Source organism: Lepus europaeus, chromosome 5 (assembly GCF_033115175.1).
Source record: "Lepus europaeus isolate LE1 chromosome 5, mLepTim1.pri, whole genome shotgun sequence".
Lineage (NCBI taxonomy): Eukaryota > Metazoa > Chordata > Mammalia > Lagomorpha > Leporidae > Lepus > Lepus europaeus.
Genome location: NC_084831.1, coordinates 88,092,622 through 88,118,349, shown reverse-complemented (window position 1 = coordinate 88,118,349; position 25,728 = coordinate 88,092,622). Strand labels below are relative to the sequence as shown.

Sequence of the window (25,728 nt, the reverse complement as noted above, 5' to 3'; positions counted from 1 at the left end):
GAAGTCATGTGTGGAATTTTCCACTTGTAACATAATGTTGGTAGTCATAAAGTTTCAGATTTTGGAGAATTTTTTATTTTGAATGACGAATATTCAACCTGTATATATCTAAACATATATATGTGATATATATGGCGTATATATATACATATATATATATGGTGTGTGTATATATATGGTGCATAATATATACATTTTGAATTACAAATATTCAATATTCAACCTGTATTACATATATGGTGTGTAATATATACCCTGTGGAATTCAACTAAAACAATGCTCACAATCATTTTTGCTTCAATTTTTAAAAAACAGAGAAAGAAGGTTAATAATTCAAGCACCCCCCCAAAAAAAAGTTTAAAACAAATAATGTAAGGGGAAACTAGAAGAAATTTCAAACAAACAAAACAGAATCTGATATTTAAAAAATAGAAAAATAGTAGACACCAATTAATAAATATCCAAGACCTGCTCCTTTGGACAAAGTACCAGACAATCTTTAAAATTAACACAAAAGTGCAAGAGAAAAAATAAAGAAAAGAAAGCACAAAAGTATATGAATTTTGGGGCCAGCGCAGTGGGTTAATGCCCTAGCCTGAGGCGCCGGCATCCCATATGGGCGACGGTTCTAGTCCCGGCTGCTCCACTTCCCATCCAGCTCTCTGCTATGGCCTGGGGAAGCAGTAGAAGATGGCCCTAGCCCTTGGGCCCCTGCACCCACGTGGGAGACCCATAAGAAGCTCTGGCTTCGGATCGGCGTAGCTTCGGCCATTGCGGCCAATTGGGGAGTGAACCATCGGATGGAAGACCTCTTTCTCTCTCTGTCTCTCTCTCTCTCTCTCTGCCTCTCCTCTTTCTGTGTAACTCTGTCAAATAAATCTTTTTTTTAAAAAAGTATATGAATTTTTAAAAAATTTGTAAGAGACTACTTGTTTCAGCATTATTTAAAGAAATTTGAGGGGCTGGCACTGTGGCATAGCAGGTAAAGCTGCCACCTTCAGTGCCGGAATCCCATAAGGGCTCTGGTTCAAGTCCCAGCTGCTCCACTTCTGATCCAGCTCCCTGCTAAATGTGCCCGAGAAAGCAGCAAAAGATGGCCCAAGTACTTGAGCCCCTTCACTCATGTGGGAGACCCAGATGAATCTCCCGGCTCCCAGCTGTGGATCAGCCCAACCCCAGTAGTAGCGGCCATTTGGGGAGTGAACCAGCAGATGGAGGATCTCTCTCTCTCTAATAAAATAAATAAATCTTTAAAAAATTTTGAAAGCCTGAATGGAATGGATCATTTTCTTGAAAAACATAATTTCCCAAAACTGACCCCAAAGCAGAGAGAGAAAAAAACTGAACAGAATGGAAACTGATAAACTGAGAAAGTTTTCTGAGAGAAATCTACCTTCCACCTGCCCCACCTCCCATGAGAAAGTACCAAGCCCAAAAGATTTACAGGGAAATTCTATAAAACCTCTAGAGGACAGAAAATTCCAATGCTTTATTTCAAAGTACAGACAAAAGAAAAAAGCTTCCACATTATTTTTGCTACTAGTAAAACACTGACACCAAACCCTAAGCAAAACTTACACAAGACAACTACAGACTATTCTCACTTATACCAATGGTTTTATATATGTATACTTCATTTTTTTGTTTCAGAACATGAGGATGCTTTTTTTTTTTTTTACTTCTTGACAGGCAGAGTGGCTAGTGAGAGAGAGAGGCAGAGAGAAAGGTCTTCCTTTTGCCATTGGTTCACCCTCCAATGGCCGCCGCAGCTGGCGCGCTGCGGCCGGCGCACCGCGCTGTTCCGAAGGCAGGAGCCAGGTGCTTCTCCTGGTCTCCCATGGGGTGCAGGACCCAAGCACTTGGGCCATCCTCCACTGCACTCCTGGGCCACAGCAGAGAGCTGGCCTGGAAGAAGGGCAACCGGGACAGAATCCGGCGCCCCAACCGGGACTAGAACCCGGTGTGCCGGCGCCACTAGGTGGAGGATTAGCCTGTTGAGCCACGGCGCCAGCCATGGGATGCTTTAATACAAAAAAACAAACAAGTATTTTATAGTTCAAATGTTAAACATACACATAAACATTTTCCGAACAGAACCCAAACTCCACAGTATGGTATTCAAATGACTACAGGACCTGGCTGAGCACAAAAACTCTTTCCTATGATATACCAGGTTAAACCATGTGAAACTGCAATTGCGTGACCATTTCTCACTTAAAGATGGCAATTTCACATGCTTCAACCGAATTCTATGTGTTCTCTCACATTCCACATTTTTATACATACTCTTCTTTCTGCTTTAAAGGACTCTTCAACCAATCAGCTTGCTTAAATACTACCCGTCTTTAAAACTCTATAAACATCTTAGAAACAGAATGACTAACTATACCAGTTTGCCCAGAATGGTCCTTGTTTATACCTATTGCTCTGATATAATGATTTCAGTTTCAAAGCTGTTCCTTATGATAACAAATTACATGGTGACCCGTCTTAGTAGGCTTTGCTTGTCTATTTTTCTCCCCCTCAAACAGGTTTTTTAGGTACTCTGTTCTCCCTTGGCACTCTACAGATCATTTCTGTTCCCTCATCAACTTCTTGAGAGCAGGGGACATGTCTTGTTCATCTCTACACCACTGATGCCCACCTACAACTATGCGTGGTACAAGGTAGGCTCTTCAGAAATTTTTAGTGTTTGCCTTCTAAATGTGTTTCATTCAGTATGTTAGAAAAATCTCTTTCAAAATTAAAAAAGAGGGGCCGGTGCTGTGGCACAGGTTAATCCTCCACCTGTGGTGTCAGCATCCCACACAGGCAATGGTTCTAGTCCCAGCTGCTCCTCTTATGATCTAGCTCTCTGCTATGGCCTGGGAAAGCAGCAGAAGATGGCTCAAGTGCTTGGGTACCTGCACCCACATGGGAGACCCAGAAGAAGTTCCTGGCTTCAGACTGCGGCCATCTGGGGAGTGAACCAGCAGATGGAAGACCTCTCTCTCTACCTCCCCCTCCCATCGTCTGTAACTCTACCTCTCATATAAATAAATAAAATCTTTTTAAAAAATTTAAAAGAAATGTTAAAAGGGAGACTTTTTCCTGAGTCAGGCCAAGACTTGTAGAGTTTGTCGATAAAGGAGAAAGAGCTAGGTAAGCAGATATGAGCCTGGGACACCTGCCAGAACTGAGGCAGTAAACACCAGAACAAACAAATGAGAGAGCAACTTCCTGCAACAAGCAATCTGAGTGTGCGGATAACAGCTTTCTCACTAAACACACAGGATAAGACAATTCTTCAAAGTACCATTTCAAAACAAATGCTAAAAAGTTCAGTTACGTTTGAATTTGTGGTCTTTATAGTACTTTGAAATTTTCTAAAATGTCCTAAATAACTTGACTATTTTATCCAATTTTGGACATTATCAGAATTCCACACTAAAAGATTCATGCTTAAATACAAATTACTTATCGCTAACAGCTGAAGCACTTAAACACACACACACACACACACATATGCACAGTTGCATGAAAGGTAAAATCAGAAAAATTCTTGACATTTCCCCAACTGGCCTAATCTGATATTTTCTATCATCATAAGGATGAAGATCTAAAAGTGGGCATCGAAGGCCAAGAGTATAATCATCTTAAAACCTAACTTCTAATGACAAACATTCACATTTAATAATACTGATGAAGTTTTAACACTGTATTCCTTAAAGTTCACATTTCATAACATTTTACATCTAAATTTAAGTCAGCAACTAGTCATTTATGACAATTTATAAGTAGCTATTTATGACAACTAAGAAGTCTAACCCAAGACTTTTGTTTCTCCTTAAAGAATTCTTTCATAGATCAAATCTTTCTTCAAATGCCCTTAATGATGCAACCTTTAATATTTTAGGGGTAAGACAGCATTGCTAATTTTTTAAATTTTTTAAAGATTTTCTCTAACTCTCCATTCAAAAAAAATCTTTTAAATCTTTTTAAAATCCTTTTAAAAATATTTTTTAAAAGATTTATTTTTTTTGAAAGGCAGAGTTACAGAGAAAAGAAGAAACAGAGAGAGAAAGAGATCCTCCTTGGCATACAGCTAACACCCTGCTTGGGATGTCTACATCCCACACTGGTGTGCCTGGGTTCAAGTCCTGCCTCTGATTCCAGCTTCCTACTAATGTGCAACCTAAAAGGCAGATGATGACTTGGACTGAGTATAGCATAGCCCAACCCCAGCTGTGGCAGGAATCTGGGGAGTAAATCAGCAGATGGAGAATCTCTGTCTCTCTCACTGCCTTTCAGGTAAATGAAAATAAGTAAAATTTTAAAATGAGCAAATAAATAAAATGCCCAAAAGTAGGTGAGGCCAGGTCACAGAGGGCAGGTGATTATGTTGAACACAGTTAGTTCTGAATCACTGGAATTATAAGTTATCTCAGAAGCACTGTCATGGTGAAAGGAGAGGAAGGTAAAGGGAAGAAGCCAACAAGAATGCAGAGCAGTGAGGACAAGAAAGGTAAGAAATGGGCAGATGTCAACAGGAGCACATTATATAGGAATTTTATACTATATTCATGTTTATATGAAGGTAAAGAAAATGCATTGATTTTGGCGTCACTTTCCAATTTAAGAAAAATTGAAGATAATTAAGAAAACAGACAACTTAGAACAGAAATTTGAAAATGAACATTCTATGAACGTTTATCAAGACCCTAAATATATTACAGGCTTGCAAGGTACATCATCATCAAGGCTTCAAAGGTTAACACGCATGGTACCTACCCTCAGGAGTTTACAATCTAGCTAGAGAAAAAAAAAAGGTAAGCAATTATAATATTAGATAAAGAAAAGCAATAAGGTCTAAGTAAGGTGCTATGAAAGGCAAATAAAAGAAATAATCCGAACTGGTAAAGAAAAAAAGTAAAAATTTTATTCTAGAAAGGATGTGAAATTTAAAATGAGACAAAACGAGCAGGACCGAGAGTGAGGATGACAAAAGGAATACGACATTCCATGTTACCAGAACATCATGAGCAAAAGAACTAATCTCTTAAAATGGCAGTCCATTACAGAAAAGGAAAATAGTTGTTTTCTAGTATGATATGCAAAGGGTGCACATGTTTTAGAGTCCCACTAAATCTGTCCAAATCCTAGTTACAATAGTAGACCACTAGATTAAAATATGGCTCTTGAGAGAGATTTCCTGGATTAGAATCCCAATTCTGTGTAATGAATTGAGCAACTTCGGGCAAGTTACATGATCCCGCTCTACTTTAGTTTTCTCATTTGCATTAGTTAAAATATGTAAAGTGCTTATTATAGAACCTGGTATGTGATAAAGATTAAAAAAATGTTGGTGAGTATTTTTACCCTATTTACCAGCTGTGTGACTAAGAAAAAACAGACTGATTCTCATCTGTAGGAGTGGGAATAACACTATTTATCTCAGATAATCTCTGCCCTTGGTGATTAGAAAACTGATTCATGAGGGACCAAGTGATTATGGCCCAGGTCAGAGATAATGAACACCTGAACAAAGGTAGTGCGTATGAGAATGAGAAGAAAGAAGCAGGAAAATCACTGCAAATAACAGGGTAAGGGAATATACAGAGCTGGGAAGTAAGAAAATGTGGGAATAAGATGGAGAGGGCACAAACTTAAAGAATTTTGTGAAGCCAGAGGAAGTACTGGACACCACACTGTCTCAGTTTGTACCTTGAGTAACTGGAAGATAGTGACTCCATTAACCACAATACAAAATAACAGAAAAAGGAGCATTCAGGGAAACAATAAATAGACTCACTGTAAACATGTTAATTTCACATCCCAGTAAGTAACTATATAAGGAATTGTCCAGGACATGAAAAATAAAATGCAGATTTGAAGTTCACATGTAGAGGGGCTGATATAGAAAGTATTGACAATGATGTAGAAATCCAATGATACAACTGCTTTCGGAAACAAAAATACAAACTCTGAAATCTGAGTCTTGCTTTTGTCTAAAGTGCTGTACCAAAATTTTATAATGTACTCTTAAGGAACTTGCTTTAAGTTGTCCCCTGACACTGAACCTACCCACCTAAAGAAGCAAACTCTGCTTTAAAAGCAAAGTATGTTACTATAAGCCTCAAAGTACTCCAGTAAGTACTTTTAAATAAATCATCCAGATTATATACAAACATAATCAAGCACAAAGTAACTTGACTCAAAGACCAGCAGAAATAACAAACAAAACCAAAACATTTTCAGATGTTGGAATTTCCAGACACATCCGGCAAAATAACAATGCAGACTATATTCTTCTAAAAACACAACTTTTGGGGGAAGAAAAAGATTCCTACCAAGAAGAGTAAATTATAAAAAGTAACAGTGACTATGGGGTCAACGTTTTGGCCCAGCAGGATAGGCTGCTGTTTGAAATGCTGGAATCCCACATCTGAGCATCAGTTCAAGTCCTGCCTACCCTGCTTCCAATCCAACTCAATGCTAACACACCTAGGAAGGCAGCAGAAGTTAGTCTAAGTACTTGGGCCCAGCTCACCCATGTGAGAGACCCAGATGGAGTCCTGGCTCCTGGCTTCAGCCTGGACCAGCCCCAGCAGGTTTAGCCATTTGGGGAATGAACCAAGAGGTGATCTCCCCCCCCAACACACACACACACCATCCTTTCCCACCCCAGTAACTCTGCCTTTCAAATAAATAAATAAATCTTTTCTTAAAGTAACACTGTCCTGACAAAATCAAACCCAAGTTTTAAAAATATACAATTGAAATTAAACAGATTTCACATAGCTAAAGAAAAAATATGCAGCAATCACATATAAATCAGGCTGAAAGTATATGGAAGTAGTATTCTGAAAAGTCCCCTTACTATCTGGGAGAATGATAAAGCATTACTAACAATTTGATCAGAAAAATAAAACATACATTAAAAATCTGTAGATTAAACAGTAAAAGAAAAAAAGGGGAGGGAGTACAATTTCCAAACTGCTTTTTTTTATCTTTTACCTTTCTGGTACCTTACCTGCAAAATGAAGATAACAGAACTATTCTTTCAAAAAACTGTTATTCTTCTCCCTGTCATTGTGCCTTTCTGTATGTGTGCTCGTCTCTCTCATTCTGCCTTTCAAATAAATAAAACAAATCTTTACAAAAATAAAAAAAAAAAAAAATGGGGGGGGGGGGTGCAGTGTTGTGGCATGGGGGTTTAAACTGTCAACTACAATACCAGTATCACAAAGAGTGCCAGTTCAAGTCCCCACTGCTCTGCTTCTGATCTAACTCTCTGCTAATGTGCTTGGGAAAGCAGCAGAGGATGGCCAAAGAACTTGCACCCTCGCCACCCACCTGGGAGCCAGATGGAGTACCAGGCTCCAGGCTTTGACCTGGCCTAGTCCTGACCATTGTGGCCATCTGGGGATAGAAGATCTCTTTGCCTCCCCCCTCTTTCTGTCTTTCAAATAAATAAAAGCTCTGTGCCTTGTAGCACCTTCTTCTCACACCTTTGCTCAAGTTATTTTCCCTTCCTGCATGAGCAAAACACCCATCTCAAAATCATGTTCAAAAGGCCAGCACCACGGCTCAATAGGCTAATCCTCTGCCTGTGGTGCCGGCACACCAGGTTCTAGTCCCGGTTGGGGCGCTGGATTCTGTCCCAGTTGCCCCTCTTCCAGGCCAGCTCTCTGCTGTGGCCCGGGAAGGCAGTGGAGGATGGCCCAAGTGCTTGGGCCCTGCACCCGCATGGGAGACCAGGAGAAGCACCTGGCTCCTGGCTTTGGATCAGCGCAATGCGCCGGCTGCAGCGCGCCATTGGAGGCCATTGGAGGGTGACCTTTCTCTCTGTGTCTCTCTCTCACTGTCCACTCTGCCTGTCAAAAAATAAAAAAATAAAAAAAAATCATGCTCAAAAAATAAATTTTTAAAAACAAAATCAGGCTCAAACGAGAAGCCTCCCAGGGTAACAACCAGAGGAATTAAGTTTTCCCATCTTGGTGCTCCCTCCCATAGAACTGTGTTCCTAGTACAGGGCTAGTGATGCTGAGGTTGTACACATTTTCTATATACATATAGTTCCACAAGACTGGTATTAGAATGTTTGTTCAATTTGGATCTCAACGCCTAGCCTCCAAACACACAACACATAAGCAGCAGAATGTACTAAAGATTACATTTCCTACATCATACTTAGTGGAATAAGCCAGTCCCAAAGGGACAAATACCATATGTTCTCCCTGATCTGTGATAATTAACAGAGCACCTAAAAGGAAATCTGTGGAAGTGAAATTGACACTTTAAGAAGCAATGACTTGGGGCCGGTGCCGAGGCACACTGGGTTAATCCTCCACCTGTGGCGCCGGAATCCCATATGGGCGCCAATTCTAGTCCCGGTTGCTCCTCTTCCAGTCCAGCTCTCTGCTGTGGCCTGGGATAGCGGTGGAGGATGGCCCAAGTGCTTGGACCCCTGCACCCTCATGGCAGACCAGGAAGAAGCACCTGGCTCCTGGCTTCGGATTGGCGCAGCTCCAGTCGTTGCGGCCATTTGGGGAGTGAACCAACAGAGGGAAGACCTTTATTTCTGTCTCTCTCTCTCTCTCTCACTGTCTGTAACTCTGTCAAATAAATAAATAAAATCTTTAAAAAAAAAAAAAAAAAGCAGCAGCAATGACTTGAACAGCTCTTGTCTTGACTGTAGAGGAACAGCTTTTTTTTTTCTTATTAGTACTATTTGTTGAAAGCCCATGAGAGCATTTCAGGCATAGAAGGCCAAGACATTGTGGCAAAAAAAAAAAAAGGTCCTACATGAAAGATCTCTGTGAGATCCCAGTGGAAAGAAGGGGCCATCAAAGAAGGATGTACTTTTCTCTGAAGGGAGGAGACAACTTTCACTTTGCTTATGGCCTTGTCTAAATACTGATGGAAACTGTGGACTCAAAAGGCTTCCATAGCCTTGGCAGCTCATGTCAAGAGCCTCTAGTGATCACTGATGTCATACATAGAAGTGTCAGCCCTTAAGGCATTCGGATCCGGCTGAAGAGCCCATGAGAGTATTTTAGGCATGGAAAGCCAAGACACTCTGGGGGAAAAAAAAAAAAAAAAACTAAATGAAAGATCTCTGTGAGATCCCAGCAGAAAGAACAGGCCATCAAAGAAGGAGCTACCTTTCTCTGAAGGGAGGAGTGACCTTCCACTTTGACTATGATCTTGTCTAAATAAGATCAAAGTCAACGAACTCAAAAGGCTTCCATAGCCTTGGCAACTCATGACAAGAGCCTAGGGCGATTACTGGCACCATAAACAAGAGTGTCAATTTGTTAAGTCAACAACAGGAGTCACTGTGTACTTACTCCTCATGTAGGATCTGTGACCTTAATGTGTTGTTCAATGTGAATTAATGCTTTAACTAGTACTCAATCAGTATTTTACACTTTATGATCTGTGTAGGTGAAAACTGCTGAAATCTTTACTAAATTGATCTTCTGTATATAAAGAGAATTGAAAATGAATCTTGATGTGAATGGAATGGGAGAGGGAGCGGGAGTTGGGAGGGTTGCGGGTGGGAGGGAAGTTATGGGGGGGGAAAAAGCCATTGTAATCCGTAAGCTGTAACTTGGAAATTTATATTTGCTAAATAAAAGTTAAAAAAAATTGTTAAATTAACAGGAGTCACTGTACACTTACTTCCCACACAGCACCTCTGTCCTCAATGAGTTGCATTATGAGAATTGACTGTAAAACTTGGCCTCAAACAGTTTTGTGTGTGTATGTGTGTGTGTAAATTGTTGAAATCTTTATAGTACAGAGTTGGTCTTCTGTATAAAGTTAATTGAAAGTGAATCTTAATGGAGAATGGGACTGGGAATGGGAGAAGGAGGAGGAGGTAGGGTGAGAGTGGGGGTGGGAGGGTGGGTAAAGTAGGAAGAATCACTACACTTCTAAAATAGCACTTATGAAATATATACTCATTAAATCAAAGGTTTCTTTGGGGAAAAAAAAGAAGACTATATTTCTTCCCACACTGTTGTTTTCCCCAGCATGGGGAATGAGAAATAGCTACTCAGTTAAGCCAACAAAAAAACACATACAGAAATGGATTCACCCATCAATACTTAGATTGGAACTAATCTTATACTTGAAATACAAGATGCTATCATTTACTCTGCCCTATACTTGCTTCCTCCCACACCCTTTACTAAACAATGTATCTTGGACATTGTTGGGGGGAAAGTCAAATGAGCCATAAATCTAATTTCCTTAAGTCTAATTTCCTGAAATCACGTAACCATATTCGGAAGTAAATGAAGAAAAATATTTTAAATAAAATATGAAAGGATATTTGTCTTTTAAGTAGAAATCTGGCATAACATATTAAAATAAAGGATTCTCTCTTTCAATTACCTGATTTTTAACAGCAAAAATCTTGTCTAATTTGTTAACGTCCCAAATGCCCCATACACAATAAGTGTGAAACAAATACGTCTTCTTCTCTAGGAAAGAGACCTATCTCACTAATAAGCACTGAGTCCTCTGCACCTCACATTTAAATGCTGGATTAATGAAGACTTGTACTACACCCTCCCAACTCTTGTGGAAAGAGCCTCCTAATCATTTCTGTGCAGAACATCAGAGAACTCCGTATGGCTGCAGCCGGTACTCCCTCGTCTAAGACATAAGGGCATGATCTCTGGGTTCCTCTCTTCTAGTAGTTCACTGATTCCTGCCTACTGATCTCAAGTCAAGCTACTACTTCTAGCTTTGTTCTGAAACGACAAAAATATCTGATTCCACCTCAATTTCTTTTTCTGCTTTTTTTCTGAAGTTCACTCCCAAGAATGGTTAACTACACTGAATACCAGGTCTGAACATAATGCAAGCTCATACACAGAATTTTGACAAGCAAGATAAAAACATGCATAGTGGGGCCGGCACCGCGGCGCAGTGGGTTAATCCTCTGCCTGTGGCACCGACATCCCATATGGGCACCGGTTCTAGTCCCAGCTGCTCCTCTTCTGATCCAGCTCTCTGCTGTGGCCCGGGAAAGCAGCATAGGATGGCCCAAGTCATTGGGCCCCTGCACCTGCGTGGGAGACTGGGAGGAGGCTCCTGGCTCCTGTCTCCGGATTGGCCCAGCTCCAGCCATTGCGGCCATTTGGGGGGTGAACCAAAGGAAGGAAGACCTTTCTCTCTGTCTCTCTCTCTCTGTCTGTAGCTCTGCCTCGCAAATAAACAAATAAAATCTTTTAAAAAAATGCATAGTAAAAAGGAAATATGGGACCAGCACTGTGGTATAGAGGGTAAAGGCACCACCTACAGTGCTGGCATCCCATCTGGGCATGCAGGTTCAAGTCCCAGCTGCTCCCCTTTCAATCCAGTTCTCTGCTATAGCCTGGAAAAGCAGTGGAAGATGGGTCCTTGGGCCCCAGCACCCATATGGTAGACTTGGAAGAAGCTCCTGGCTCCTGGCTTCAGATCAGCAGCTCCAGCCGTTGTGGCCATCTGGGAAGTGAACCCATGGATGGAAGACCTCCCTCTCTCTCTGCTTCTCTGTAACTCTGCCTTTCAAATAAAAAATAAATCTTAAAAAAAAAAAAAGGAAATGTAACAATATGTTTAATACTGCTTTAATCAAAGCTAAGGTACACCTTTATAAATTGCACAAAAAAAAATTCCTAATTTTAGAAAAACTAAAACATGGGGCTGACGCTGTGGCACAGTGGGTTAATACCCTGACCTGAAGCACCGGCATCCCATATGGGCACCAGTATGAGTCCCGGCTGCTCCACTTCCCATCCAGCTCTCTGCTATGGACTCGGAAAGCAGTGGAAAATGGCCCAAGTCCCTGCATGGGAGACCTGGAAGAAGCTCCTGGCTCCTGGCTTCGGATTGGCGCAGCTCCGGCTGTTGCGGCCAATTGGGGAGTGAACCATCGGATGGATGAATTCTCTCTCTCTCTGCCTCTCCTCTCTGTTTAACTCTGACTTTCATATAAATAAATAAATCTTAAAAAAAAAAAAGCTAAAACATGAAAAAGGATGCTAAAACATTAAAAGTTTATGTCAAGGCCGGCGCCGCGGCTCAATAGGCTAATCCTCCGCCTTGCAGCGCCGGCACACCGGGTTCTAGTCCCAGTCGGGGCACCGATCCTGTCTCGGTTGCCCCTCTTCCAGGCCAGCTCTCTGCTGTGGCCAGGGAGTACAGTGGAGGATGGCCCAAGTTCTTGGGCCCTGCACCCCATGGGAGACCAGGAGAAGCACCTGGCTCCTGCCATCAGATCAGCGCGGTGTGCCGGCCGCAGCGCGCCAACCGCGGCGGCCATTGTAGGGTGAACCAACGGCAAAGGAAGACCTTTCTCTCTCTCTCTCTCACTGTCCACTCTGCCTGTCAAAAATAAATAAATAAATAATAAATTTAAAAAAAAAGTTTCTGTCAAAGGAATTATAGTAATCTTAATAAATGATAGAACAGGGGTTTTCTTCCTATTTCCAGTATTCAATTCTTCTACAATGTATATTTAACTTTGATAATGTAAATGATTAATTTTTAAAACTATAAAGCATTAAAATATTACTTAATTTTAAAACAGCTTTCTAGGGCTAGTCTACTCACTAAAATAAGTTTATAGAATCATTGTCTTCCTCCTGATGAAATACCATGTCTCAAATCTGTGTCTGTCTTCACAGGTTTCAGAAGTTGTGGCCGGCGCCGCGGCTCACTAGGCTAATCCTCCGCCTTGCGGCGCCGGCACACCGGGTTCTAGTCCCGGTCGGGGCACCGATCCTGTCCCGGTTGCCCCTCTTCCAGGCCAGCTCTCTGCTGTGGCTAGGGAGTGCAGTGGAGGATGGCCCAAGTTCTTGGGTCCTGCACCCCATGGGAGACCAGGAGAAGCACCTGGCTCCTGCCATCGGAACAGCGCGGTGCGCCGGCCGCAGCGCGCTACCGCGGCGGCCATTGGAGGGTGAACCAACGGCAAAAGGAAGACCTTTGTCTCTGTCTCTCTCTCTCACTGTCCACTCTGCCTGTCCAAAAAAATAAATAAATAAAAAATAAAAAATAAAAAAAAAAAAAGAAGTTGTATTGAGGGCAGGCATTTGGAACAGAAGTTAAGTTGCCTCTTAGGACATTCACATCCCTTTTTGGAAGGCCTGGTTCAAGTCCTGACTTGCAGCTTCCTGTGCTCATGGGCACTCTGAGGGGCAGCTGATGATGGTTTAAAAACTTGGATCCCTGCCCTGAATATGGGAGACCCAGACTGAGTTCCAGGCCCTGGTTTCTTCCGGCACAGCCCTGGCTGTTACAGACACTTAGAGTAGAGTGAATAAGTGGATATGAGATGTCTCTGTCTTTCAAATAAAAAATGAAAATTAATTAAAAGTTTTTTAAAAAGTTATACAAATATTTTTAAAATAACATATGGTGACATACAAATATAACATAACTAAACTATCATTTACCAAGAGAAGCTGTCTCATTCAACATAGCACATTTTTAATATCAACAGATATGAACTATTAGAAGTCAAAGGACTGGACATTTGGCCTAGTGGTTAAGACATCTGCATTCCATATCTAAGCTGCTGAGTTGGATCCCAGTTCTGGCTCCCATTTCCAGCTTCCTACCCAGGTAGTAATGATGTGTCAAGTAACTGGGCTCCTTCCACCCAAGTGGGAGACCTACATTGAGGACCTGGCTCCTAGTTTCCAGCCCAGAGCAGGCCCAGCTCCAGCAGTTATAAGCATTTGGAAGGTGAACCAGCGGGTAAGAGAACTCTCTCTCTCTCTCTGCCTCTCAAATAAATAAATAATTTTTATTTTTATTTTATTTATTTGAGAGGCAGAGAGAGAGAGGAAGAGAGAGAGAGAAAGATCTTCCATCAGATAGTTCACTCCCCAAATGGCCACAATGGCCTAGGCTGGGCTAGGCTGAAGATAGAAACCTAGAATTCCATCCAGGTATCCTACATGGTAGGCTAAAAAAAAATTCAACACAAATATTGAGAAGGAGAAATTTCTGTATAACTAAATGTGGAAGAAATTTGTTTTCCTAATAAATGAATGCAACTTCATCCTATTTTAACAAAAGCTTAAGATATACAAGTTCTGTTCTATTCTGAGTCAGGGAGGTCACACTGATGGAATACAGAATTTAATTTAGGACTATCTCTTTAAGAGATAGACAAAAAGTACCACATTCAGGAACTAGCAACTGAAAAAATAGAGGCCTGAAACTATGTCACATAAAACTAACATACTTTCCAAGTCTAATTCTGAAAGCAAATTATTCTATCAGTTGAAAAAGTCTTCACCTACAGTGCCTGCATCCCATAGGGGTGCCGGTTCAAGTCCCAGCTGCTCCTTTTCCAATTTATTTGAAAGGCAGAGTTACAGAGAGGCAGAGAGAGAGAGAGAGAGAGTGAGTCTTCCATCCTCTAGTTCACTCTCCAAATGACCGCAAAGGCTAGAGCTGAGCTGATCCGAAGCCAGGAGCCAGGAGCTTCTTCTGGGTTTCCCACATGGGTGCAGGGGCCCAAGGACTTGGGCCATCTTCCACTGCTTTCCTAGGCCATTGCAGAGAGCTGGACTGGAAGCAGAGCAGCGGGGACTCGAACCGGTGCCCACATGGGATGCCAGCGATGCAGGCCGCGGTTTTAACCTGCTGCCACACAGCGCTGGTCCCAAATAAATAAATCTTTAAAAAAAGAAAAAGAAAAAGAAAATGTCTTCTTTTGGGAGATTTTCATGGGTACAATTGAAGATATTTTTAGAAAAACTCAATAGTTTTTGGGAAATTAATAAAGGGACGCTTCATTGTCCTTTTAATTTTCCTTTAGCAAGCACAGGGATAGCTAATGACAGCTACCTTTAGACATTTTCTCTTTTAATCCTCCCACAACTGCTGTTATTCTTTCTGTTCTACAGAGGCTCAGAGAGATTGAGTAAATTGGCCAAGGTCACTTAAATTAGCAAATGGCTAAGGGAAAAATGTGAACTCTCATTTGACTCTAAAGACCATGATTTTACACTATGCCAAGCTGCCTCCATAATCAACAGCAAGTTGTTGCATATAAAAATGTTCATTCTTGCAATTTACAAAATACATGCAAATTAAAACAATCTTGTCACATTATTCTTCACCTCTAAAGTAGGAAAAAATTTAACAACCTCAATGATGAGTAAATAATTAACTCATAGCATTGCAAATTAGCAAACATGTCAATTTGTGTAGCTCCAGACATTCACATTCTTTCCACAAATACTGAAGCTCTCCAGCTTCCATTCTTTTATTCTATTTTCTGGCAATTTGTTCCAAGGAAATTATATAGCTGAGATGGAAATATTCACTTGCAAAAAATATATGGTACTATCTGTAAAAATTCCACAGGCAAACTAGAGCCTGTTATATGTGAAATCATCTGACCCCCAAATTCATGCAGCTGTTTAAACTCTAAGTTTAATGATATTAAGAAGGTGGAAATTTATTATGGTGACTAGAAAGCGGGCTTAGTGGGAGGTCCTTGGTTCCTTGAGAGTGTGACTTCAGAGGGAGTTTTCATGACTGGGTTGGCTATTACAGACTTAGTTGGGCCCAAACTCTCTCTGTCTCCCTCTCTCCATATTCTTCCACATGTGCTCTGCCACTGCCATCCACTATCCTCATAAAGTCCAAACTAATGGGCCACCCGATCTTAAACTTGACCCTCCAAAACTGTGAGTTAAGTAAACTGTTTCTCTTGGTAAGGTTAGTTGCCCCACTTATTTCATTGTAGTAATGAAATGCTGATTAATACACTGCCCAATACTTAAGGGTAAAATAAATTATAGCCATATAGAGGAAGACTTATATATTCTTTAAAAGCATAGTTATTGGGGCCAGCAGCATTGTGGTGCAGTGCTTGTGACACCAGCATCCCCTAAGAGGGCTGATTCAAGTCCCTGCTGCTCTGCTTCCCATCCAGCTCCCTGGTAATGCACCTGGGAAAGCAGAAGATGATGGCCTGAGTACTTTGGCCCCTGCCACCCACGTGGAAGAACTGGATGGAGTTCCAGCCTCCTAGCTTTAGGCTAAAGAGCCCTGGCCATTACAACCATTTGGGGAGTGAACCAGCAGATGGAAAGATATCTTTCTCTAACTCTGCAATTTGAATAAATACATTTGTTTTAAAGATTTATCCAGTTATTTGAAAGTCAAAGTTACACAGAGAAAGAGATCTTCCATCCAGGAGCCAGGAGCCAGGAGCTTCTTCCAGGTCTCACATATGGGTATCAGGGCCCAAGCACTCAGGCCATCTTTCACTGGTTTTCCCAGGTCACTATCAGGGAGCTCCATCGGAAGTAGAGAAGCCAGGACATGAAACATATGGGATAACCACACTCCAGATGGCTTTACCAGCTATGCCACAATGCCAGCCCCAATAAATAAAAATAAATCTTTAAACAAAAGTATAGTTATAAAGATCATATAGAAATACAGTAAAGATATATGCTATAAATGAAAATAATAAAACATAATTATGTGAAAAATTATGAAAGGGAACAAAAATAAAATGTATTATGTTTATGACTTTATGGATGATTTTATTTTATTTATTTTAAAGAAAGAGTGACAGAGAGAGAGGGACAAAGAGAGAAAGAGATCTTCCATCTTTTGGTTCACTTGCCAATGGCCTCAATGGCCAGGGTAAGGCTGGGCCAGGACAAAGTCAGGAGCCTGGAACTTCGTTTCGGTGTCCCACATGGGACACAGCTGCTTTCCCAGGCACATTAGCAGGGAGCTATATTAGAAGCAGAGCAAGAGGGACTTGAACCAGTACTCCAATATGTGATGCTAGCATGGCAAGCAGCAGCATAACCTACTGTACCACAAAGCTGGCCCACCACTCTATTAACTGTCAAAAGTAGCTTATAAAATGATAACATTTTTACAAGGATCTGAGACTTCCTTCACCTATATATATATATATATATATACACACATATATATATAAAACAAGTACAAGTTAAACACCCCTTAATCAAAATGCTCAGGATCAGAAGTGTTAAGATTTTGGCCGGTGCCGCGGCTCACTAGGCTAATCCTCCGCCTTGCAGCGCCGGCACACCGGGTTCTAGTCCCGGTCGGGGCACCGGATTCTGTCCCGGTTGCCCCTCTTCCAGGCCAGCTCTCTGCTGTGGCCAGGGAGTACAGTGGAGGATGGCCCAAGTTCTTGGGTCCTGCACCCCATGGGAGACCAGGAGAAGCACCTGGCTCCTGCCATCGGATCAGCGCGGTGCACCGGCCGCAGCGCGCCAACCGCGGCGGCCATTGGAGGGTGAACCAACAGCAAAAGGAAGACCTTTCTCTCTGTCTCTCTCTCACTGTCCACTCTGCCTGTCCAAAAAAAAAAAAGAAAGAAAGAAAAAGATTTTGCAGTTTTTAGAATTTGAAATATCAACAAAAAAATGTACTGGTTGAATATCACTGATCTTAAATCTGAAAGGCTCCAAAGTTCAAAACTTTTTGAGCCTTGTGTCAAGGTTCAAAGAGTCTCAGATTTTGGATCTTCAAGTTGAGGATGCTTAACCTGTGTAAGGGATCTAGCTTCTAAAGAGATCATAACATACATAGAGAGTCAATATTTCCATTTGCAGCAAGAAAAAAACTGCTATTTAGAACAACAGTAACTATAGCCTTAAAAAATGAGCATCTAGAGGTAGAATTGTTGGAGCATTTTTTGAGAGCCTACTACAAGCCAGCCACAGCTCTAAGCCACTATTGCTATAACAATGAACAAAATAAACAAATTCCTGCTTATATCCTAGCAGCAGAAACATACAATAAATAAGATAAATATGTAAAATAAATAGTACATTTGATAGCAATATGTGCTTAGGAGAAAAGCAAAGCCAGGAAGATGGACAGAGTGTGTTTACAGAGGGCACTTTTTAAATGGAGTAGCAATACCTCTTACTAAAAAGATGTCTGTTGAAAGACTTGAAGAAGGGAGCCAGTAAGCAGTGGGGTTATATAGGGAAAGAGTAATTCAGGCAGGAGAACAGCAAGTGCAAAAGCCCTAAGACAGAATGGCTGCCTAAGGATGCCAATGTGCCAAAAACTAAAAATGAAATAAACCACTAGCAGTTCCTCCAGCAGACCACAGACTACTACAAAGTTCTCAGAGCACTACGCTGGGCCTGATGATCTGTCTCAACTAGGTTCAGTATGCAGCTGCTTTTGTGGGCAAATTCTTTAATTTTTTTTTCACCTAAGGTTGCTTAAGCATCTTTTTTATTCTGAGTATCTAAATGGGGCCAGCTCATGTAGCAACCATTCACTCATGGTTCACCCTAAAAGTCTCACACATCTTCAGCCACTCCTGTAACTCAAGCCTGTACCCTGCAAAACTGTCAGTGAACAGTGAAACTGAGAAAAGTGAAGCCAGCCATTCCAGAACTTGATTTGAAAGATACAGTTCTAAGGAAGGAAAGATGAATTGGAAATCTGCAGGAAACGAGTAGAGGGATTTGTGTGAAGGGGATAGAGGGAAAAGCTAGAGATATAAGGACATTCATTGGGTAAATAAGGGCCAATCAACAGGCCACAGGGCTGAGACACAGAGAGGAGGCAGGGAGGAATCACCACAAATTTCCAACACTGGGAAAGTCCAAAGAACTTCTAAGCAAAATAATTCTAAGCTGTTGACTATGTCACTACTCCCAGTTTTTCAAGAAAACTAAACTGCTTCATGACTGATGTTTTAGAGATATCAAGGCAGACACCAAAGAGACAGGCTCAAGAGACAAGATGTAAATGGGATCTAACATAGAGCAGAAACAAAACAGTGAAGCAGGCTGTGTCCAAGAGAAACACAAGCTCCCTGCAACTCCTCAGAAATACTTGGGAGTGGAAACTGTGTTCCCACCATTTATACACTGGGGCTTTAGAAAGGATGATCACCCCAGAAGCTGGCAGACTTTGGGACAACCAGTTAAGATTTCAATCAAACAATGAACAGGTAAAACAAAAGAGGAACTTAAATGCATGCTTCAGAAAGCTAAAAAGAGGATGGTTGTTATATAGATCATCATAACACTCCACAGAAGGGGTGACTCTGACCTACCCCTTTACAGGTAACAGGTGGAGAACAGAGGACACAGAGAGACAGCCCAGGTATCACTACTAGTAGGAACAAAGCTCAAAGCCAGGAATTAAGGTAGCCTGTTAAAAAAATAATTGTGCAGGAAGTGACTGATTTGGAACAAAGAGTACCCACTGGCAGGCAATGGCATAAAACATTAGCCAGGTAAGGTGAAACCATTAAGGACGGCTCTGAAATTCAGGATGAGAAATCTGAACTTTACTCAGCAAGCACTGACGGGAGAGAAAAAAAAATTGTTGTAACGTGGTGTTTTGTTTTTTTGTTTTTTTGTTTGTTTTTTTTTTTTTTTACAGGCAGAGTGGACAGTGAGAGAGAGAGACAGAGAGAAAGGTCTTCCTTTTTGCTGTTGGTTCACCCTCCAATGGCAGCCGTGGCCAGCGTGCTGCAACCAGCGCACCGTGCTGATCCGATGGCAGGAGCCAGGTGCTTCTCCTGGTCTCCCATGGGGTGCAGGGCCCAAGCACTTGGGCCATTCTCCACTGCCTTCCCAGGCCATAGCAGAGAGCTGGCCTGGAAGAGGGGCAGCTGGGATGGGACAGAACCGGCGCCCCGACCGGGACTAGAACCCGGTGTGCCGGCGCCGCAAGGTGGAGGATTAGCCTATTGAGCCACGGCGCCGGCCTTAACGTGGTGTGTTTAAGACAATAGAATACCATGGCAATATACCATGCCTTCTAAAACTGGCCCACGGATTTCCCACTACCCAGTTCTATACTCTCAGGTACACAACTACCACTTCTTTGAAGACAAAGCCTCTGTTCATATTTGTACCAGTCTCACATTTCCGACTAATTGTAAAAACATTCTTCAACTACCCTGCATCATCTATCCACTCCATAAGCACTGAGTATCTATCATGTGACCTAGCCAAGCCAGGGCTTTAAACATGACTCAGTCCATGTCCTCACGGTCTAATGTAGACAGAAGCCAGGAAAACAGATTTACAGAATGCAGAGTAGTAACTACTTACAGTATCAGGAAAGCAGAAGGCACCTGTGCCAGCTTGGAGATTAGGAAAAGGCATAAAAACACTCAACAGAAATGCTGATTGAGCTAAGTCCTGAAGGAAAGTAAACATCAGTGGGTGAGGTGAAGTGCAGGGCATGATTGTGATTAAAATCAGCCTACACAGGTTGAGCAGAGTATGTCACACTCGGAGACTATACGTTCATTCCATATGGCTGGATAAGTACAAAAGTAGGCAAGAACCAAATCATGAACACAAAAAGTCTGCATTTTCGAGTAGCTGAAATACTGTAAGGAAGGAATAGTACAATCATATTTGTGTTACTTAGTAAGCTCTCCGGTGGCAGTGGAAGAGGAATTGAAAGGGCACCACAAAGTTTCCTCCTAACATAAATGCAAGAAACTCTAAGGGCTGTGATACCATTTGTTCCAGTTACCAATTCTTGCATACTTTCTAGGGTTAGCTCACATCACTCATAAAGCCTTACCTAGTTCTTCCCAAACACCTTAACCTCATCTTTCTCAGAATCACTAAGGCACATCTACATGTGTTTAAGCTTCTTCTCCCTAACAAGAATGTAAGCTCCCTAAGAAAATATACCTTATTTTATTTAATGTGTTATATACATTTATAGAGAGAGAGAGAACCTAGCAGTTTTACAAAATTCCTTAAAAAAAAAAAAAAGATTTATTTATTTATTTGAAAGACAGAATTACAGAACGGCAGAAGCAGAGAGAGAGAGAGAGAGAGAGAGAGAGAGAGGGAGGGAGGTCTTCCATCTGTCTGCTGGTTCACCCTCTAGATGGCCGCGACGGCCGGAGCTGTGCCAATCCGAAGCCAGGGGCTTCTTCTGGGTCTACTAATCAGGTGCAGGGGTCCACGGACTTGGGCCATAGTCTACTGCTTTTCCAGGACATAGCAGAGAGCTGGATCAGAAATGGAGCAGTGGGGACTTGAACACACACCCATATGGGATGCCAGCACTGCTGGCGGAGGCTTTAACTGCAATGCCACAGCACCAGCCCCTTTACGACATTCTTAAAGAGATACTTCCTTTGAATTGAATATATCACCCACTTTATACCTGAGCCAAAATGTTCTACTTTTCTCCAAAAATACCAAACAAAATGTACAATTAGGCAAAATAATGTGAAAAAAGTAAGTACAGTAGTCATGGGAAATTATTAGGAATGAATATAAAGGAACTTTGTGGGGACAGGAAAATGTTCTAACTGGTGATACAGGTTGTGTTACACAAGTGCACAGATTTGTTTAAAATATAGATAATTAAGATTTGCAGGGGCCGGCACCCTGGCTCACTTGGTTAATCCTCCGCCTGCGGCACCAGCATCCCATATGGGCACAGGGTTCTAGTCCCGGTTGCTCCTCTTCTAGTCCAGCTCTCTGCTGTAGCCCAGGAGGGCAGTGGAGGATGGCCCACATGTTTGGGCCCCTGCACCAGCAGGGAGACCAGGAGGAAGCGCCTGGCTCCTGGCTTCAGATCGGCGCAGCGCCATGGCGGCCATTTGGGGGGTGAACCAACGGAGGGAGGACCTTTCTCTGTCTGTCTCTCTCACTGTCTATAACTCCTCTACCTGTCAGATAAATTTAAAAAAAAAAAAAAAAAGACACCTTATAAAAAAAAAAGATTTGCACATTTCAATGTATGTAAGTTTTACCTAAAAACCTGTAAAAAGAAGGAATGAGGAGCAAGTATAGATGAAACAAGAATAGTAGAACATTGTTGGTGCTTCCTGGGTAAGGTGTACAGGGAATCATCACATTATTCTATTTAGTTTGTACATCTGTGAAATTCTTCATAATCAAAGGACACATACAAACACAGGAGACTTGGTTGCTCAGAAAAGCTGCATTAACAAAAATAAAATATAACCCAGAACATTAAATTATACATTTTGGAATAATGTTACATTGTAACATTTAAAGCAGTTCCACTAGCTCTATAACTAATCAATTATAAGGGAATATATGAGTATACTCTAAGACAAACCTACTATTAACAATACAAACAAAATAGCCACAGGTTCCTTAATTAAGCATCAGACATTAAGACTAATTGGTCCTGTTTCCAAACATATTCAAAAGACCAGTAAAATATAAAATTAGAATTCTCTAATTTTCAAATTGTGTTACTAAAGGTAGTGAAGCCGGCACCGCGGCTCAATAGGCTAATCCTCCGCCTTGCAGCACTGGCACACCGGGTTCTAGTCCCGGTCGGGGCGCCACATTCTGTCCCAGTTGCCCCTCTTCCAGGCCAGCTCTCTGCTGTGGCCAGGGAGTACAGTGGAGGATGGCCCAAGTGCTTGGGCCCTGCACCCCATGGGAGACCAGGGAAGCACCTGGCTCCTGCCATCGGATCAGCGCGGTGCGCCGGCCGCAGCGCACCAGCCGTGGTGGCCATTGGAGGGTGAACCAACGGCAAAGGAAGACCTTTCTCTCTGTCTCTCTCTCACTGTCCACTCTGCCTGTCAAAAAATAAAAATAAAAATAAGTAAAAAAAAAAAAAGGTAGTGAAAGATATTCATAAAATTCTAGAATAACATCTATAGAGACTCAATACCATTCTTAGTGATTTCAAAATAGTTCATTCCTTTTATCTCAGTAATTTAAACTCCATGCCTAATTGCCCATAATCTTCATTCTCCTCCCACAAAATACTTAACTTATAAAAATATTTTCCCAACTTATCGCAACACAAAAAAATTAACAATAATCTTCAGTTCCATAAATTGTCTACTGCATAATTTAATCTTCTCCAAAGTTGGCAATATTTCTCAAAGAGATTGTTAAAGCTTTTTATGGTAGTGAATGAAGAGTTAAAATTATTTGATATGACAAATCCTTTTAAACTATTTTATTGCTATTGTTAGTACTTCCTATTAGATTTTGGTTAAAATTTCTCTTACTGAATAACCTATGGTTTTCTAAATTGGTATGACAGTAACCTTGGACTGGGACAGAAAGGAGTTTCTGGGGTGCTGATAATACTGCTTCTTTTTTTAAAACCTGCTACATCAAAATTGTACGTATTTATGAGGTGCCAATAGTGTTTCTTGACCTGGATGCTGCTTACATGAAAGTGTTTTATATGGGAAAATTCTTCAAGCACTAAACTTACTTGCACATAATAGTCCTGTAAAATTTAAAAAAAGATCACAAAGGTAATCCAAAGTGTTTAGAGCTGTCCTTGAGTCCTTATCCCCATATCACAACTCTTCCTCTATGCACTAAACCCTTCTCTGCAAATATGTAATTAAAACTAAAGCACTAAGCATTTTCTCTAGGCACAGTCCCAGATAACTTCCACTTGTAACTAAGAATCAGAAAGGACACAATCCAATCAAAAAAATTGTTTTCTATTTTCCAGAATTTGCCCTTTTGAAAGCAAACTAAATAGAAGCGTGAATAGGTTCTATAATATCCAGACTATGATGCAAACAATTTAAACTTTGTTAAGTGGATTCAAGAAGGGAAAAAAGTACCATCCCTTCCGAGGTCAGCAGGGAGAAGACAGGAGCAGGCTAGACAGCACTTCGTGGAGGGACTGTGACCTAGAAATCATGTCAGCGTTTTAGACCAAATTCTACTTACCAATTTGGATATTTCAGGCAAATCAAAAACAGAAGACAACACCACTTGCCCAGAGGAATGAATGAAATAAAATGCATGAGAGGAGTGTGCCAGGATTTAACGTGAAATTTCCAGTGACTGGCAAGCACGCTGGGGAAGTAATCTCTCCTGTTCACTTGCAGGAGACAAGCACTGCCCAGCAAGTAAAAGGTATGCCCGTAGTTCCACAACTGTAACTCAATACCCTCTCTCGCCCTGATCTTACAACCTCCCCAACTTCAACGCGAACGGTAAGTTCTTTCGCGGCTGAAGTAGTGGAGTGTAATCCAACTGGATCCTGATCATCACCTAAAACACACTTTCACCTTTCACCTACCAGAGCCAAGGGAGGGAACTTTGTCCTCCAAACACCCCGAAACCCAGGCAGCCTTTCCGGATGAAAGGCCAGGGCGTTCCCTCAGCCACTCCAAGGGGACACGGCGTTAGCAGATCTCGCCGAGGGGACCCAGGATAGGACCCGGGATGGTTCCCCCGAGCCACTCTCAACAGCAGTGCCTCGGGAACCGGGCCAAGCCTTGTGCAGGTGACTCGGACAGCCGCCTCCAGCCTGGCAAGACCAATCCCCATCCTCCAATCACGTATCCCCCTCCACTACACAAATCCTCACGCTCCGCCTGGAGATGAGATGGCAACACCAGCACACACACACCCAGAAAGTTGACAGGGCAGGAGGTGGTCGGGGAAAGGCGGCGGGGGTCACACCGGCACCCACTCCCGCCCCGACCGCAGGTGGCTGCTTGGGCCGGAGCGCAGTTTTGCTCGCGGCTACAGAACTCGCACCCACAGGCTCGCAGAGCGAGGCGGCCGGACAGGCCGGCTGGCCGCGGGGAGCCCGGGGGACACCCTGACACCGGAGCCTGGCAGCAGCCGCGGCCTGACCCCGCCGGGCAAAGGCACCCGCCGGCCCGGGAGGGCAGAGCCCGGAGCGCCCGCTGCGGCCCGCGAACGCGCCGCGGCCACGAGCCTTACCCGTGCAGGCCCAGGGCGCGGCGCCGTCTGTGGAGCAGGCAGAGCAGCAGGAGCGCGGCCCCCGCCAGCGAGGAGTTTCGCGCCGTCAAGTACTTGCTGAAGGCCGCCATGGCACCACCAGGGTGAGCGAGCCGGCGGAGGGGACGCGGCGGCGACTGCTCCGGTGGAGGAAGCGCGGGGGAGACTGGGAGGAGAGGACCGTGCGGAGAAAGGCGGCGCCGGCTGCGCAGGACCGCCCCCTGGCGCGCGCCGCCGCGCCGCCCGCGCGCCGGAGCCCACCGTGGACTTTGCTCGGCGAGAGCGCGCGCCGGCGCCTCCGCGGCGCTGCGGTCCCGGGACGCGCTCTGCGCAAGCGCGGACCCCCGCGGGGTCGCCGGAAACTCAAGGCCTGGAAGCAGCCCTGGGTCCCCTCGGTTGCTTTTCAGCCTTACGAGGCCTAGTTGTGGCCCCTGTCTTACCACCCCCTCTCCAAGCCTCCGCACCCACACCCTGGCTTTCACAAGAACTGGAAAAGCGGGCCTGGCCTGCGCCGCTGATTTAGTGGGCCCTGCCCCTCCGCCCCCTGGGGTGGGCCGTTACCAACTCTTAAAGGAGCCTGGGAGGAGGGGGTGCGATTCCCCAAAACTGCCATTGTTTGGTCAAAACGGAACAGTCGGGAGCTGTGGGAAGAATAGCTGGAGATCAAATCCCTTTTCGGTGTCTTCCAAACTGGATGATTCAAAGCTCGGGATTGTGAGATGGCTTTGGTAGATAAGACCACCACTTCGGTTTTCTGAGTAGAACTGAGAAGAATTGGACACAACAGAAAAACCTTAGATTGCCTCCCACCATAAAGGAGTTGTCCTGAGAAATTTCCTTCCAGTTTTCTGTATTCGCCTATCAAGGGTGGCGATACAAGATGTATTTCTTTATGTAGGTCTGGTCAAACAAAAAGTTGAAGAAACACGGTTCTTTGCAAAGGGACATTGAGCAGTAACAATCGTGCCTTGTATGAATGCTGGCCTTACTCCCAGAACCAGAAGGG

The 25,728-nt window shown here is 43.0% G+C and overlaps 1 protein-coding gene across 1 annotated transcript in view; it reads right to left on the bottom strand.

Moving 5' to 3' along the window:
* Window positions 1–24,892, bottom strand: part of ABCD3 (ATP binding cassette subfamily D member 3) — an 86,519-nt gene extending 61,627 nt beyond the window's left edge. The window contains exon 1 of the mRNA XM_062191777.1: window positions 24,705–24,892. Within this exon, the coding sequence (XP_062047761.1) occupies window positions 24,705–24,814 (110 nt within the window). The 5' untranslated portion in view covers window positions 24,815–24,892. The remainder of the gene's footprint in view (window positions 1–24,704) is intronic.
* Window positions 24,893–25,728: the final 836 nt, after the last annotated feature.